Source organism: Acinonyx jubatus, chromosome C1, assembly GCF_027475565.1.
Source record: "Acinonyx jubatus isolate Ajub_Pintada_27869175 chromosome C1, VMU_Ajub_asm_v1.0, whole genome shotgun sequence".
NCBI classification, from domain to species: Eukaryota; Metazoa; Chordata; class Mammalia; order Carnivora; family Felidae; genus Acinonyx; species Acinonyx jubatus.
In genome coordinates, this window is record NC_069381.1 from 43,884,716 (window position 1) to 43,901,619 (window position 16,904).

Below are 16,904 nucleotides of genomic sequence, written 5' to 3' on the forward strand. Positions count from 1 at the left end.
CTGTCCTCGGAGCAAGTCCATGAGGGCACCACGGGGGCTGCTGGGGGCCTTTGGTCCCCACCAGCTTGTCCCCACCTCCAGATTGAGAACAGCAAAGCTGAAGGAGGTTCTGGTCTGAGGTCAGCCGCTTCTCAACTCTCTGTAGGCCTCCCGAGCTTCCTGAGGCTCACACACAGCCAAGATGAAAAGGACCTCACAGTCAGAGGAGTCTGTGCTCAGAGAACACTAATGCTCTTGGGTGGCATTTCCTTGGAGACGAGGAGGGAAGGAACCCAGGACCTGGGCCCCGCTGCTGACCTGCTGTATGATTGAGGCCGCGGTTTCCCCTCTCTGAGCTTTAGATCCCAGCTGGACAGGCTGCTCTGACCTTCTGTGTCCCTGGGCTGGAAGGACAGTTGGTCGCCACCAGTTTGGTGGGGAACCATTGGCTGTGGCTGAGGGGAATGTGGCCCAGTCCCCTGGCTTGTTGGAGCAGCAGGAAAAGACAAAAGCAAAACCAGGGCCTCAGCTAGTCCAGGGGCTGGCTTTCTTTGACCAACATGGATCTGTGGAGGTTTAACCAGCCTGTGATTTTGCCCAGGCTTTGCACTCACGACGCCCCATTCCTGACGCTCTAGGAGTCCTCAGGTGTCCCCCTGTAGAAGACTCCATACACCTCCATACGCCTCACCCGACCTGCAGACTCCTAAATCACCTGTCCCCCCCAGACCGCCTTTAGCCTGCACTTGGTAAATGGCCTAGCACTTAACCTGCCCCACTTAACGCATTCAGTCCCGGAAGACCTGTGAGTTGGAATCATCAGCCCTCCTTTGCCACAGAAGGAAGAAGGTGCAGAGAAGTTAGGTCACACAGCAGGTGGGAGGCCCTGCTCCCAAGCCCCAGTGTCCCCAGCCTCTCAGGGCCAGGGCAGCCACCTCCTGCGGGGACTGGGGGAAGCGTGTAAATGCCAGCCGTTATTTCTGAGAACGCCTTCCTCCTCAGGATCTGAGGTCCTGGAGGGAGGCCTGCTCTCAGATTCAGTGCGCTGAGAAGCAAAAGCCAGTCACTACCAAGAAGTATGCGGTAAACCCTCTTTGGGCCTCAGTTTCCCTCTCTGTAGAGTGAGAGCGAGGAGGCATGGGCTCAGGTCTCCTAGAGCCCTCTCGACCGGGACTGAGGTTTGGTGGCTCTGGGAGGAGTCCGTCTGGGCTCTCAAGCCCGCTCCAGTGGGGCAGCGGGGCGGGACGGCTGCGAGGACAGCCAGCTCCCGTTGGTGGCCACCCCTGCCCTGCGCTCCCCGCGGCCTAGAAACCCTAACCCCTCCCTCCCCGGTCGCGCTGTCGCTTTAAGGTCGGGCGGGGCCGGCAGCGCCGAGGCGCGGCACCTGGAGCTCCCAGAGCGGCCACCCGGAGTCTCTGGCCTGACCGACGGCACGCGAGGACCGGGATCGCAGGGGAGGTGGGGCGGCAGGTGCCCCCCCAGCTCGAGCCCCAGTCGGGGGCGGAGGACGAAGCCCGGCCCCGCACACGCCTGGCGCCCCAGAGCGCCCCTGCAGCTCGCAGAGCCCCTGCGGGGATCACAGCCCCCCCCTTCCCCCCCCACCCAGGGCAGGCACGCGTGGGGTGCGGCCTGCTGGGCACCTCGCTGCACCGCGTAGGGGGTGGCGGGAGCGGGTGGGACGCACGGCGACTGCGGGCGGCGGGGGGGGGGGGGGGGGCGGGCATTCGGATACCCTCGGACCAGAGGGAGAGCCCGACCTTGGGGCTTTCGGGGGAACGCGGACAACCGGGCTAGGGGACCTTCAACAGGGCTGCTCCCTAACTCCAGGCGCCTCCTGCAAACCCGAGGGACACCCATCCCCAGGATTGCACCTCCCTCTGGTCCCTGCGCCTGGACCACGCCTGACCACCTGCCGCCTGATGGCTTCATCTGAGGTGGGTATAAGCTTCCTCCTCTCCTTCCTTCCCGAGCATCTCAGCGCCTCCTAATGCTGACCCCGCCTGGACCCCCCTCTCTTCACCTTGACTTCGGTGGCTTGGCGGTGCAGAGTGGACACCCAGGTCCTCTTCCTGTGTTCTAACTGGCCGGGTGGCCTTGAGCATTGCCATGGGCCTTAGTTTACCCAAAAGTTGATTGCGATGGTTTGGACCACTTCCTGTTCAGACGGCTTAGCTCTTCCGGAAGGGTGGCACTTGGAGTTCCCTTGTTGGTTGCAGAGACAGTGTAATGGTGCCCATTTTACAGAGGAGGGAGCTGAGGCACGGAGAAGCTAGATAAATTGCACAGTGTCAGAGTCAGGGTCCATCCTTGTCCAGCTCTGATCACCGTGCTTCATTACAGCTTGCTGTCTTGCCGCCTCCTCTTTACCACTTGCTCTTCCCTGAGAGGCAGACTTTGAGCTCAGAGATGCTGAGCAGTTTCAAGGTCACAGGGCTCATGGAATGGCCGCAGTTAGAGGGAGCGATAAATCGGAGGCAGGGATAGGCCTCCTCTGGCTGGTGGGAGGTGGGGCTGGCAGCAGCAGGTGGGCCACTGGGAGGAGGTGGTGTTTGGACTGGGTCTTGAAGGGGGGGATGTGAAATGAGGGCCCTGGGTGGGGACAGACGACTCCCCAGGACGAGGTCCCCAGGTCCCCAGCATTGGGTTCAAATTTGGCACTGACCCCAGGCAAGCTGTCACCCTCCAAGCTCCATGAGGCTGTTGCAAGGATTCAGTCGGGGGCACCGATAAAGCGCGGGGTGGTGCCCAGCCCGTGTAAATGCCCAGCACACGTCTGCCGCCTCCATCATCATGTACGTAGGGCAAGGGAGAGATGGAAAGGGGACGCCTCACACGCAGGTCATGTTCATCCTGAGGGGCGGAAGCAATGATGATTCATATGTTGCATTTTTATTCACTTCTGGGGTCCTCTCTTTTTCTCACAACGAGCAACTGTTGCTTTTATAGGAGTCTAAGGGCACCTGAAGTTGCCCTGTGCAGAGGCAAGTTCTTCAAGGGTTGAGCAGCAAAGCAATTTCTGGCTTTGGGCAGAGTCCTCCACCTTTCTGGGCTAGGTCTCCTCATTTGCAAAGCAAGAATTTTCTCGCCCTGCCCTACCCACCCCCCTCGGTTGTGGGGAGTGTGAAGAGGGGCCTTGGTATACAGGCAAGGCGTTATGAACTGTTACTGATCTGCTGTGGGTTTTAAGTGGGTTTTCCAAGCTGATTGCTGCAGCTCTCCCGCTCGGCAGCCTCTCGTAGCTGTCTAACTTCGGAGAGGGAGGAGTCGGGTTCATCTCCTCCCCCCACAATCATGGACACAGGAGGCACTTGCCCCACAGACCGATTCACAGGAAGAGAACGGCAGGTGATTTACGGATGACATTTTTCTATACGCTGCGGGTGGTCTGGGGGCTCAGAAAGATTTGGGGTCCACTCTTAGAACACCCCTGCTACATGTATACATTCTCTCTCATAGGTACACGTGTACACACACGTGTATGTGTTTTTAAATGTTTGCTTATTTTTGAGAGAGAGAGAGACAGACAGACAGACAGACCCAGAACGGGGGAGGGGCAGAGAGCAAGGGAGACACAGAATCCGAAGGCGCCAGGCTGTAGGCACAGAGCCCGACACGGGGCTCGAACCCACGAACTGCGAGATCATGGCCTGAGCCGAAGTTGGATGCTTAACTGACTGAGCCGCCCAGGCGCCCCCCCTCAACGCACATGTGTTTTTAAACAGAATTGACGACATGCCCTTTTGAAGTCTAAAGCTTCACCTGCTGTATCTTGAACATGATGCCCCCCCCCCCCCTCAGCTCTCCTAGGAGCTAGCAGCTACACAGCAGGGCATTGTTTGGGTGCAGCATATTTGGCCGGGTAAGCCCTCATTTGGAAGGCATTCCTGATCCCTGAAGTCTCAGGTCTGTGAGTTCCCCAGCCCCCTGCTTCTCTGACTCAGATTTTGGAAAAGGATGGTGTCTCTAACTTCTAGCAGCCTGCTAAAGAACCTGACCTTTGTAAGGGTAAGGAAACAGGCCCGGAGCGGTCGGTAAGCTCACCCCAGAGCTGCAGAATGGGGACCAAGGCCAGGTCTCCACTCCGTGGCTGGCTGTTGCAGCTGCCGAACTCCTGTGTCGCCTCCCTTGTCCTGGCCCCTCCCAGCTGTAAGGGAGGCTGTTCACGTAACAAGTGTTTGCCCAGTAACGCCTTCCCTCACTTAAGAGAATTTCTTCAACAAATGTTCATTGAGCAGCTACTATGTGCTAGGCACCGGGGGATACAGCAGTGAACGGGGCCACTATGGGCCTGTCCTCAGTGTGCTCACTGGCTGGTGGGCAGGACAAGCGAAGGAGAGGCTGAGCACAGTCAGAGAGGTGCTGTGATGCAAGAAGGCCCGGGGCACTTGGTGTTGAAGTGAAGGCTTCTTGGGTGAGGACCAATCTGAGACTTGAGGGGAGATAATGGCAAGTTATCAGACAGAGGGAACAGCATGTACAATGGCCTAGAGATTGGCTTTGGGGACAACGTGGACGTGGGTTTCAGCCTCTTCCTGTCTGTATGCTCTGGGGCCAGTTTTGCTCCCAGTTTGCGTTTTTCCTGTGCATTTTTTCTTTATCCGATTGACATGCTTCCCTATGCGTAATTGACATGCTTCCCTTTGGCATACAAAGCTGAAAAAAGAGGGGCGCCTGCGTGGCTCAGTCTCCTGAGCATCTGACTGTTTTTTCCGCTCAGGTCATGATCCCAGGGTCGTGGGATCAAGTCCTGCTTCCAGCTCATGCCAAGTGTGGAGCCTGCTTAAGATTCTCTCTCTCTCTCAAAAAAAAAAAGCTGAAAGAAGGAAGATATACACGTCTCCCCTGTTGTTAAACACTTGTACTGAGCTTGTTTTTTCAGACGAGCTGTTAACATCCCATCTAGAGGGTACGCCATGGTTTATTCACCAGTTGCCTATAGTTGGACGTTTAGACTTTTTCCAAATTAGGAATAATTTGGAAAATTATCCATTATCCATTATCCATATCCATTATCCATAAGGCCATGGTGAACACCTTTTTGCACAAAGGTGCCTCAGGTCCTGCATTTCAACTTGGGACTTCACTCTTGCTGCTTTACCCGCCCTGGGTTTCGGTGCCTTCCTCTGTCAAATTCGACCTCTTGGGATTGTGACCAGGGGAGGTGAGGCAATGCAGAACCAGCAGGTCTCGACCCTGAAGGCCTGCTGGACTCAACAGGTGTTCACTCTCTTCCCTCCCAGCCTGTAGTAGACGGGGTGGGGGTGGGAGTCATACCCACCAGGCTGATGGGACCTATGAGGCCCGGAGAGGCCCAGAGTGAACATAGCCACACTTACTGAGCTCCTGGGCCCCAGGCATGGTGCTGGGTAACTTGAGACACATTCTCTGTGGCCTTCGAAACGGCCCTGCAAAGTCGGGAGTGTCATCTCCGTTTAACAGATGAGGAAACTGAGGCACAGAGGAGTCAAATGGCCTCTCCAAGGTTACACCGTGACCTCAGACAGGGGAGGACTAAAACGTGGGTCTGCAGCACCCCAGTAGACCTGCCTCGTGGCCCATTACCTCCTGTCTCCCCTTCTCTGTGTTCAGACGTGTGACGTGAGCCGAGCGGCCTCCACGCTCCATTACTGCATGACGGTCAGCGGCACGGTGCTTCTGGTAGCTGGGACACTCTGCTTTGCTTGGTGGAGTGAAGGAGAAGCAGGTGCTCAGCCCGGCCAGCCGGCCCCTCCCACGGGGCATCCGGTGCCTCCGGCCCCCAGTCCCCTGCTCAGGTCCGTCAGCTTCTTCTGCTGCGGTGCAGGCGGCCTGCTACTACTCTTCGGCTTGCTGTGGTCCATCAAGGCCAGCACCCGGGGGCCTCCCCGATGGGACCCATATCACCTCTCCAGAGACCTGTACTACCTCACTGTGGAGCCCTCGGAGAAGGAGAGCTACAGGTCAGCAGGGCAGGGTGGAGGTGATGGGCGGGAATGGTGGATAAAGCACTGTCATCAGCAGAGTCCTGGAGGGGTTTCAAGCCCTTTGACAGACTTTGACAAACCAGGGTAGTTAGAGCAGTCAGAGAGGGACGGACAGGGTCCTGTAGAGACATGGAGAAATCCAGGAAGGCTTCGTGGAGGAGGTGGCAATTGAACTCAGCATGGTACATACAGGGCAGAGTAGCAGAGGGGTTAAGAGCCCAGGCCCAGGGGTAAACCTCCTGGAATCCTCTCCTGGTTCTATCACTGACTAGCAAGTAGGACTTCAAGTAGATTGTACAACCCTACCGAGCCTCAACTTCCTCATCTGAAATGAGACAGGAGTAAGAATAGCACAATAATAGCAAATACCTGCACTTACCATCTGCGGGACACTGTTCTAAGTGCTTTTCATATATTTACTCATTTTGTTTTCCCAGCAGCTCTCTGAAGTAGGGACTGTTATTAACTCCATCTATAGATGAGGAGCCCAAAGTGCCAAGACATTAACTAACTTGCCCAAGGACACCCAGCTAACGTGTGTGTGAGTTGGGACTTGAACTGAGTCTGCACCCTCACTGCTCCCTAGCTCAGGGGACATGGGGGAGAATCCAATGGGATGATGTCTGTGTAGAACGTAGCCCAGTGCCTGGCACACAGTAGGTGCACAGGAAGTGTCAGCTGTTCCTGAAGTGGATAATGTAGAGACGCGGTGAAGAGCATGTGCAAAGGCTCTGGGGTGGAGACAAAATCTTGCATTAAGACCGTATTTCTCAACCTTTTTAAAATTATCTCTCCCTCTAAGGAGCCTTTTAGGTATTTTTTTTTTTCAATGTTTATTTATTTATTTGTTTGTTTTGAGAGAGAGAGAGAGGGCGTGAGTGAGCCGGGGAGAGGCAAAGAGGGAGGGAGAGAGAGAATCCCAAGCAGGCTCCAGGCCCCGTGCTGTCAGTGCAGAGCCCGACGCGGGGCTGGAACCCGCGAACTGTGAGATCATGACCTAAGCCAAGATCAGGAGTCTGACCCTTAACTGACTGAGCCACCCAGGCGCCCTGGCATTTTTTTCTTAATCCCACACCCCCTCCATGAAATTTTCATACCACAGATATATTGCATATTTGTCTGCTCTGTATGTATCTCTGTATTATATACATCTACAGAGCATCACCAAGATACCAAAAGCTTTTTTTTTTTTTTTTTTTTTTTTTTTACCTGGGGGAGAAAATGATGCATTATGTGTGCACTTGTTAAATATGTATTCATTCAGTCAAGCATGGGCAGTGCCTCCATATTGGGCGGCCCGCATGCATCCCCGGTCTTGTCTGCCTGCAAGGTAAGAATTTCTGTTGCCGTTTATGGAAGAAGAAGGTGAAGGTTACACAGCTAAAAAGTGGCAGAGCCCGCTGGCTGCAAAGCTTGTGTGTGTTAGGGGCTAAGTCAGACACTAGCGAGCTGGCCTGGGACCTGGACACCCTTCTTTCCTTAGGGAGAGGGAAAAACAGTATTGTGAGTTAAAGAATGTAACAAATTCTTCCTGCAACTGGCCTGCGATTCCCTGGGGTCAGAGACAATAGAGTATTCACCAGGGGCCATTTGGTACAATGGTCTGGCCTTGGTTTGACCCAACTGTGAGAGAGGGACGGGCAGGGCCTCCAGCCAATCCCCTCACGTCTCAGATGAGAAGCCCGGGTCTCAGAGAGACCAGTGACCTACCTGGTCACACAGCGAGGTGGTGGGTGACTGGAGGGGAACCAGGCCACACCTCAGGGTGCTGCAACTGTAACCTGTCCCTGCTTGCCCTTCTAGCCTGGCCGGACTGCTGGGGGCGGATGTTGTCTGTATACACAGCCGTGTTGACTCAACAGCGTCTGTCGGTGGGGCCAGTTGGATTTCATTCCCAGCAGGGCTGGGGAAGAAGCCTACTCGGGTGGGTGCTCGTGGCCCATCAGGTTCGGAGACCCAAGTCTTAGGTTCAGAACTAGGATGGCTGGATGTCAGGGAGGCTGCTTCTGTTCATGCCCCTTTCTTGTCCCCGAAAGCTGACACAGCCCAGCCTTGCTGCTGGTGAGCCCCGCATCTGACCCCGCTGGTGGCTGGACAGGAGGTCTCCCAGGGCCCCTGTCCTCAGTGAGTATAGCAGAAAAAGCACGGGTCGGGGCGCCTGGGTGGCCCGGTCGGTTAAGCGTCCGACTTCGGCTCAGGTCATGATCTCGCGGTTCGTGAGTTCAAGCCCCGCGTCGGGCTCTGTGCTGAGGGCTCAGAGCCTGGAGCCTGTTTCAGATTCTGTGTCTCCCTCTCTCTGACCCTCCCCGTTCATGCTCTGTCTCTCTCTGTCTCAAAAATGAATAAACGTTAAAAAAAAATTAAAAGGAAAAGCACGGGTCTATTCAGACGTGAGGGTGTCAGTGTCAGCTCTTTTCTAAGCTGTGCGCCCTTGAGCGTGTTACTTAGACTCTCCGAACCATATCTAATTCTTCATCTGTCATGTGGCCATGCCAGAACTTTCTCCTGAGATTGCTGTTAGGCTCAGATGAGGTGAGAGATGGGGAAGTGTATGCCTGGCAAAGTTCGTGCACACTTTAGCTTTGCGGCTGCGTATGACTGTGCCTTACGGCTTGCAGTGCACTCTAGTGCCCGCTGCCTGATTTGAGTCTCAACAGCTTGGGAGTTAAGCGTTAGGATTAGGCCTATTTCACAGAAGACGGCGCTAAAGGTGTGGGGAGATTCAGGGCTGGGATGGCAAGAAGGGCGATAGGTGCCGTTGGCTTGAGCTTGGCAATTAGGACTGGGGGCTCTGCTGCTTGGTTGATGCTTGGCCTTTACTCATCTGTACTGTGGCTGAGAGCCGAGCCCCCAGAGTTGTCCTAACACGTTTAGGGAGCTTACACGTTGGGCGAATAGTATTCCGTCCTTGTCCCTTTCCCTTTCCCGACTGTGGTTGCCTGACTCAGCTGAAGGGTGGCAGAGCCGAGGCCAGCCCCAGCCTCCCCTGGAGCTTGCTGGCCTGGGGACCAGAGCGGCGGGCCCACCCCACACCCCTGCAGGGCGCCGTATCCAGAATATACCACCCGTGTGTGTGTGTGTGTGTGTGTGTGTGTGTGTGTGTGATATGGCAGCTCTGCATGGGGCCTCCTGTTCCCCCAGTTCCCAGCCTCTGGACCATAGGAACAGGACTTGGGGCTGGCTGGGCCACGCTGGCTACTAATGTGACGGCAGGTGGCACTAGGGCCACTCCACGTCTGCCCTCTAAGCAAACTTCCTGCTGTGGGGTGAGCTTCCCTGGCATCTGTGCCCTGCCCTGCCAGCTGTTGCCTGCTGGGGTGGTCCCAGGCATACCCCAAATCTGTCTGGCATCTCCAGGCCTTGGGGAACCAGGGAGTGGAAGGGGTGTGGCTGGGGCACACGGGAGGGGAGGGAGACATAGGGCTCTGGAAGCTGTATTACCCGCATTTTTCCCAGTGCTGTCAAAGCTTTTTCCAGTTTCCCCTCCCCTGAATCTATAAAATGGGAATTCTCATCCCCATTTTACAGATGAGGAGAAGGAGGCTCAGAGGGGCCATGTGAACAAGGCACAGCACGAGACAGTGGAGTCTAGCCTGCTTGCCTCCAGAAGCAATATTCTTTGCCTGCCCTCACGTGCAAAGGATGCTGGGAGCTGAGGGGAGACTGAGACCCCTTATCAGCTCCCTCAGTAGCAGGGCTCCCGGGCTGCCTTCCAGAGGAGGAGGGTCTGTGGGAGAGATGTGTCACAGCACTGGATGGGGAGCCCAGATCTGGCTCCTGGCCGGTGCCCTCTATCAGATTGGCATGCAGGCTGGGGGTTAACCCTGAGCTCCCCACCAGCCTAGTCCATGACTCTGTCTATGGCTGGAGCAGCGAGCCTGCCTCCCCAGTGGGTCACTCTGATGGCTGCGGTTGGCTCGGGCTGAGAAGACACGCTGTCCAGAGAAGGGCCATGTCCCCGGCGGGGGGTGGATGCTCAAGTGAGGGGTGAGAGCAGGTACCTAGCACTGCCCCCTACCAGCCCCTGGAGTGAAGTTCCCTCCACTACCTCCTCCGACCCCCCCGGGGCCAGCCTCCTGCCATCAGCCCCTCCCCTGTCTACACCGGCAGAAGCCATGGTATGCATTGAACTGCTTCCCCACCAGCTCCAGACTGATAACTTTGGGCAAGCAGCAGCCTGTATGGCACTTACCGTGCGGGTGATCTATGATAACTTTTGTCCCCCACACCCCTTCCTCGAAGAGACTTTTGAGCTTTTGTTATCAGATCCTGTTCACGGAACATGTGCTAAGTGCCCCTTCCCCTGTATTATCTCAATTAATCTTCATAAAGTCCTGGGAGGTAGGTGCCCTTGCTGTCCTCATTGTGTAGATGGGGAAACTGAGGCTCAGATTAATGGAGTTACTGACCCATGATCTACCACCAAGAATGTGGCATAGCAGAGAGTTGAACTAGCCACAGCCCAGGCTCATAACCAGCCCTTCAGTCACTTGGTGCGAGAAGCAACCTTCAAGGTCACTTGGTCAGCTCCTGTATCTGGCAGGATCATCCCCAAAGGGGAATCAGCTCAGACGTGGGATCAATGCCACTCCTGTCCCCTGGCGTCCTGGGAAGGGAAAGAAGCACCACCTCCCCAGAGGTGACCCGCCAGGGTTCTGAGAGGACTGAGGGCCAGCCTCGTTCCCATCAGCATTGAGGCTAGAATACAGGTAACCTGTTTTTTGAATCTAACCTGTGGGGGCCGGTCACAGAAGCCACAGAAGACCTGGTCTGTGCCTCAAGTCCCTGCGGGGTCATTCATTTGTTAGAGGTAGGGCAAGTCACAGGAAAGCCAGGCTGTTTAGAGATGGATGTGGTTGACCTGGTAGGTAGTGAGCTCTCCATCTCTGGAGGTATGCAAGTGGAAGTAATCACTTCGCAGACTTGCCATATTGGGGCCTCAAGCATCCAGATGGGCAGGAGAATCGATGTCTCCCATCCCGCCTGGAGTATCTACAACTCCGGATCTTGTAAGGGATTATTACAATAAGCTAGAAGTCTTCCTGCCGATGAGCCATCCTTCTTTCAACAAACATCCCCAGGCACCTGCCCTCAGCCCGTGGATGCTCAAAGTCCATCCTTGCCCTCAGGGACAACCTAGGGGACCTGGTAGGGTCAATGCAGTGTCGGGGAAGAGCCCTCTGGGAGCCCAGAGCAGGGAGCGAGAGCTTTGCGCGGAGAGGGGGGACCAGTCAAGAAAGCTTCCCAGAAGAGCCTAAAAGGACAAGTGGGGATGGGCCAGCAGGGAGGGAGGTGGGGGAGGATGGAACTTCCCGGCAGAGAGAACTAGGAGTTGCAGCGAGCGAGCGCGTGTGGAGAACTCACAGGATGGGGCGGGCAGAGTGGGAGGGCTGCGGTGGGCAGAGCTGACTCATTCCAAGCTCTGAGTGTGTACCTGGGGCCCACAACGGGTTTGGACAGGGTGTGAAGTCTTCCCCAGCCCCAGCCTCCCTTGCGCTTTCCCTGGCGTGCAGTACGTTTGCCCTTGCCCCTGCTACAGCCTCTCTTCTTCTGTCCTGCAGGATCCCAAAGGTGCTTGGCATCCCCACTTACGAGGAGGCCGTGGGCTGGCCACTTGCCGAGGGGCCCCCGACGCCACCTGCCGAGGGGCCCCCGACGCCCCCTGCGTACCCCGCGGAAGAAAGCCCGAAGGACTGTGCCTCCAGGGATGCCCTGCGTGGGACCCAGCCCCCCTTGCCACCGCCCAGCTACGAGAGCATCATCAGTGCTGTCAACGGCCTCTCTGGAGAGACAGTCCCCGCCACCGCGTGCTCCTGCCCAGGCCCGGCTCAGACGACAGTGGGGGGAGGCACACTCCAAAGCTGGAGACAGATGAGCTTCTAGTGCATAATACAGTGCCTGGTACCCAGGAGGCGCCCAGCAAATGTTTGTCGCTGAATGCTGTTTTATCGACCTACGGCTGTGTAACAAACGGCTTAAAATAAATCCATTTTATTCTCTCTCGCGACTCTGTGGGTTGTCTGGGCCCAGCTGGGTGGTTTTTCTGCTGCACACGATGCTGGTGGGGCTGCAAGTCATGGGGGGGACCCAGCCAGAATGTCAGAGATGGCTCTTTCAGATAGCTAGCAGCCGGGAGATTTTGACGTGCCGATGAGAAAGTGCGGGCCCTCGGGCCACACACTGAGTTTGTGATCAGAAGAATGTGGGCTCTGAATTCAGATGGCCTGGGCATGGGTTCCACCGCGTGCCGGTTGAGTGACCTTGAACGAGTGGCTTTGCCCTCTCTGCCTTGGTTTCCTCATGTATCCGATGGGAATTGGGAATGACAGAGGCGTCGGCCCCTGCCCGAGGAGCTGGGTTGTGACAGATAGACGAGACGGTAGCAGCTGGCGTTGTGAGCTCGCGTTGACCCTGTAGGCGCAGTACTAATGCATCAAATAACAGGTACACGTCTTAACCCCATGGCAGGTGTCGATTAGCGCACAATTGGTCTCTGCTGCCATACCTCCTGGGACAGGAGCTCATTACCTACCCTTACTTTCCAGATCATGGCAGAAATGTCTATTTTCTTCCCAGCTCCATTCTGCATCCTTCATTTCTACCTCCCCCCATTCGCCAGCTGAGAAAGCCAGCTCCAAGAGGTGAAGTAACCTTCCCAGGGTCACACAGCAAGCCCCGGGGCTCAGTCAGCTGGATCGGGGCAGCATTCCCTGAGGGCCTACTGTATGCCATCCTTTCACATCATCAAGGCTGCCGTGCTACAGGTGGTGTTCCCATTTACAGGCAAGGAAACTGAGCCCCTGCTCTGGCTGCAGAGGGTCCTTGCACTTGCCTTCTCCCTCTCCAGAAGCTTTTCCCCACAGCCCACCCCTCACCTCCCTCCCATCCCTCTGTGCCCCCCTTCCTGTGAACTCCTTGAGCACTCCAGTAACACAGAAGCCCCCAGCCCCCTGCTCTATCGTTTAAATAACGCCTGTCACCATTTAACATCTTACCTTTTAAAATTGGTTCTCGTTTCTTTGTTTATTGTATGTTTCTCTCCACCAGGAAACTCTGCTAGAACAGAGGTATTTCTTTCCTTTACCTCGGTGTCCCTGAGGCCTAGAAACGGCGCGTGGCACGTGGAGGTGCTCAGCAACTATTCGCCGACAGACCGAAGGGATAGATGTCGCTACTGTTCTCATTCTTGGACCCTCTCAGCCACGCGAGCCAGATCTTGTGGCTCTTCTGTAATGTTCTCCCTCCCCATCACCAACTCCTGCCTCCTTCCCTTCCTCTCCTTCTCTCCCGTCTGCCCCGACCCTTCCCACTATTGTGGAGACATACACTGGAATCCTGCCTCCACTCTCCCCTTCCTGTGTGATGCTGAGCTGGTTACACACACACACACACACACACACACACTTCAGAGTCCCACACATATCATGAGGATGCGGAAGGGGGATTTATCAGATATCTGCAATTCCTAAGGAGTTAATGGGGTCCCAGGCTGGGACGCAGAGCCCAGATTCCCTCCTTCCCCCAAAACGAGGAATCTCCCCAGCCAGGTGGGTCAGGGAGCTGGAGGCAGCAGGGGTGGGCGGGGCTTATCGGTAAGAGCCCCCACTAGGGGCAGTGACTTGTTCAAGGTCACCAGTGCCTTGGAGGCCGAGCCAGACCACAGAGCCAGTCTTCTTGCGAGGCAAGCCACCGTCCCCTTCTGAGCCACAGTGGCCTGTCAACTGGGGACCCTCCGGCAGGGTGCAGGATGGGGGAGCGCCGTGAGGCTGGGTCTGCCACTCCCACAGCCCCCAGTAGGCACCAGCTTGCTTCCTGGACTCTTGCCTTCTGGATGCAGCCGTCTGGTTTCTTCACCCACCACTCAGGGTTTATATGTGGTGCTGCCACTGGGCCTGGGACATCAGGCCCCTCCCAAGCTGTCCCTGGGCTCCTCCCAGGCTTCTGTTTCCCTCTGGGCTGGCTGGTCACCCTGCCCCCTGAAGCACGCCACCTCAAATCAGTTCTAAATTTTCCAGTAGGAAACTCCCTAGCTACACCCTGGCCCCCACCCTCAGCAACTAATCGCTCCTCAAAATTGTTCACTTTAATTTTCCTCTCCCTAGTCTTCTGCTAGAGCCTGGCAACTGCTCCTCTCTTCCACCACCCTGTTTTGCTTCTTCCAACCTGTTTTTGGAACCAGAGAATAATTGTAGAATTAAAATCTAATCCATGTTACCCTCCCCTGCGTACCCCCTTTAGAGACCCCAAGTTGGCCTCTCAGAGATGTCAGATACCTTGGCATGACCCTAGGAGGCCCCCTGCCCGTGCTTCCCTCTCTGGCCTCCCTCTCTGCTGGAACTTCTACCCATCCCTTACTTCCCCAATATCAGGGGAGAGCCTAGCCTAGCCTCTGGGGATACAACAGTGCACAAAACAAAGAGACAAGAGACAAGACAAATAAATAATGTATATAGCATGATAGATGGGGGCGAGTACTATGGAGAAAAGTAAATTGGTAGAGAGGACAGGGAACACCTTGGTGGCAGGGCGGGGGGGCGGGGTTCTGCAGTTTTAGATGTCACAGCAGGGAGGCCTCAACATGAAGATGACATTTGGACAAAAGCTTGAAGGAGGTGCAGGCGGCGGGGGGGGCATGCAAGTGTCTGGAGGAAGAGTTTTGCAGGCAGAAGGAACAGCAGGTGCAAAGGCCTTGGGGTGCCTTGTGTCCTGAGAAAAGCACGGAGCCAGGGCGCTGGGGTCCAGTGAGAGGGGGCGGGGCAGGAGATGGGCTCAGAGGGGGTGGGTGGCACAGGCAAATTATCCAGGGCCTGGGGGCCATTTTGAGGTCTCTGGCATTTACTCTGATAAAACGGGGCCCCCTTCCAGGGTTCTGAGCAGAGCAGTGACATGGTCTGACCTGGCCTTTGGGTTGAAAAGAGACTTCGGGGGCCAAGGGTAGAAGCAGAGACGATTAGGGAGACAGAGATGATGGGGGCTGGGACCTGAGTGATGAGCAGCAGTTGGGGGTGAAAAGTGATTGGATTCTTACATCTTAGAGGTAGGGCCAACAGGATGCGGATGTGAGAGGGGAGGTAAGGATGCTGGCCAGGATATCCAGGTGATGGCCTGAATAATGCTGGAAGGATGGAGTCGACTTGGGAGGGGCAGGTCTGAGGAGGCAGGGGAGTGGAGGAGTGGGGAGGTGCATGGCACTTAGAGTTTGGCTCCAGCCATGTGTCAGTGCTTGCTTGCCCCTGGGCCTTTGCACTTGCTGATCTCCTTGTCGGAACTGCCTTTCCTGCCCTGACAGAACTCCAAATGACTTCTCAAGGATCCCTTCTATGAATCTGTGCCTTCATTCCTCCCACCTCCCCAGCCCCCCCCCCCACCGCCAGTCTATCCCTCACTCTGCTTTGTGCATATACTGGACCTCACCCACGTCTCAGAGCCTTTATCTTACTGTGCCCCCCAAGGTAGGACCAAGCGCCATCACTCTCTGAAAGCCCATATTTATCAGAGCGCCTCCCTCACACTTCACAGAGCATGTGTAGTAGGTGCTCAGCAAGAGACTGACTGGGGACCTGGTTTGAATTCTTGGCTCTGCTATTTACAGGTGTTGCCTCCATGAGCCTCAGTTTCTGCATCTGTCAAATGGGTGTGATCTGCCCTCCCTCCGCACGCCTCCGAGGATTTCCAGAGGATCCTGAATGCATCCTAGAGGAAGGAAACCGCGGTTAGCGCGCCCTCTGCTGGAAGATGACAGACCTCTGAACCGCTGCTCCCACGACCTCGAGGTTGGGAGGAGGGTGAAGGCCACCGGCAGGTGGGAGGGGAGCGGGAAGCACGGAGGGCCAAACGTTTCCAACGCTCCGGACAAACATGTTCCCATTGAACCGTCACCGCGGCTCTGTGGAAGAGGTGACATCAGACCCATTGTACTGACCACATACTTGTCCCAGAGCTTACTTGTTGTAAGCTCTTTTTTTTTGAGAAAAGGGGGAAAGGAGGCTGCGTCATGGCGAGGAACTAAAAGGTGGGGCGCAGAGGAAAATGCTCTAGTGACTTGGGAGGCTTTCCCTGAAAGTCTAAGGACCAGATTCATCTATACTGGGGCTGGGGCTGCACGGGTCCCGGTCCTCGTTTAGCCACCGACCCAGTTTAGGGAGATATTGGCCAGTCCCTGCCACTCCCCAGGCTCAGTTTCCTCGCCTGTGAAACGGGCACGATAACGTGGGCTGAGGGGCAGAGAAGGCGTGATTGCCCAGACCGGACCGTGAGCGTCTTGCAGACCGGGTGCTACGACGGCCACCAGGGGGCGCGAGAGGCTCCTGCTGGACCGCGACCACGCAGATCGCCAGGACCTGCCCGCACGGGCTGAAGCCCCTCTTCTGGGAAGGGCGCATGTCGCTTCTGTCCTCTGAGCCTGTTTTAGATGATAATAGTACTGCCCTGGAGGGTCCGGCCAGGTTGATAATCAGATTACAAAGCACTTGTTCCTCCATTAGGTTACTTCCTTGCACAGTACCTAGGAGGTGGCCTGATAACCACCTGTGGTGTTCAGGTGACAAATCTCAAGCCCAGAGTGGAGCCACCAGCCCAAGTTCACCTGGGGAGTCAAACTTGGATGTGACCAGGTGACTCTCAGCCTTTCTTGACCCCTCAGCAACCTCTCACTGTGAGGGTCTGTTACAGGGGATCCCTCCCCCTCTCCCTCCCCTTTTCTCCTCCCCCCACCCCAAGCCTCCCCTGGAAAAAGCGTTTGCAAGCCATAGCACCAGGAAGAGGGTGGGAGCGCAGGTGTGGTGCCCCGGAGCGAGCACAGCTCAAGATGGGGAGGAGGGAGAAGGTGGTGACAACAAACAGAACCCCCTCCTCCCCCCTCCCAAACCTACTAAGTCACAACGCCATCTGAAAGCCTTGTGTCCCGCGGTGGCAACTCAACCCTGTTAAAAACTACAAGTTACCGTTTTCTTTTAGAGATCC

The 16,904-nt window shown here is 56.1% G+C and overlaps 1 protein-coding gene across 3 annotated transcripts; it reads left to right on the forward strand.

Annotated features, from left to right (window-relative positions):
* The first annotated feature begins 1,257 nt into the window (after positions 1-1,257).
* TMEM61 (transmembrane protein 61) lies at positions 1,258-11,941 on the forward strand. Of its 3 annotated transcripts, none has more exons than XM_053214113.1 (4): positions 1,258-1,652; positions 1,807-1,913; positions 5,569-5,918; positions 11,504-11,941. In XM_053214113.1, exons 2-4 carry the CDS (start codon positions 1,899-1,901, stop codon positions 11,823-11,825), a joined length of 687 nt encoding a protein of 228 aa, XP_053070088.1. In that variant the 5' UTR covers positions 1,258-1,652; positions 1,807-1,898; the 3' UTR covers positions 11,826-11,941. The 3 variants fall into 3 exon arrangements, with proteins under 3 accessions (XP_053070088.1, XP_026914896.1, XP_053070087.1); XM_027059095.2 differs by having other exon boundaries at positions 1,315-1,437; XM_053214112.1 differs by lacking the exon at positions 1,258-1,652 and having other exon boundaries at positions 1,684-1,913.
* Positions 11,942-16,904: the final 4,963 nt, after the last annotated feature.

Coding starts and splice junctions, on each gene's coding strand:
- TMEM61 (XM_053214113.1), top strand. Junction 5,919..11,503: donor TCGGAGAAGGAGAGCTACAG/GTCAGCAGGGCA, acceptor TCTGTCCTGCAG/GATCCCAAAGGTGCTTGGCA.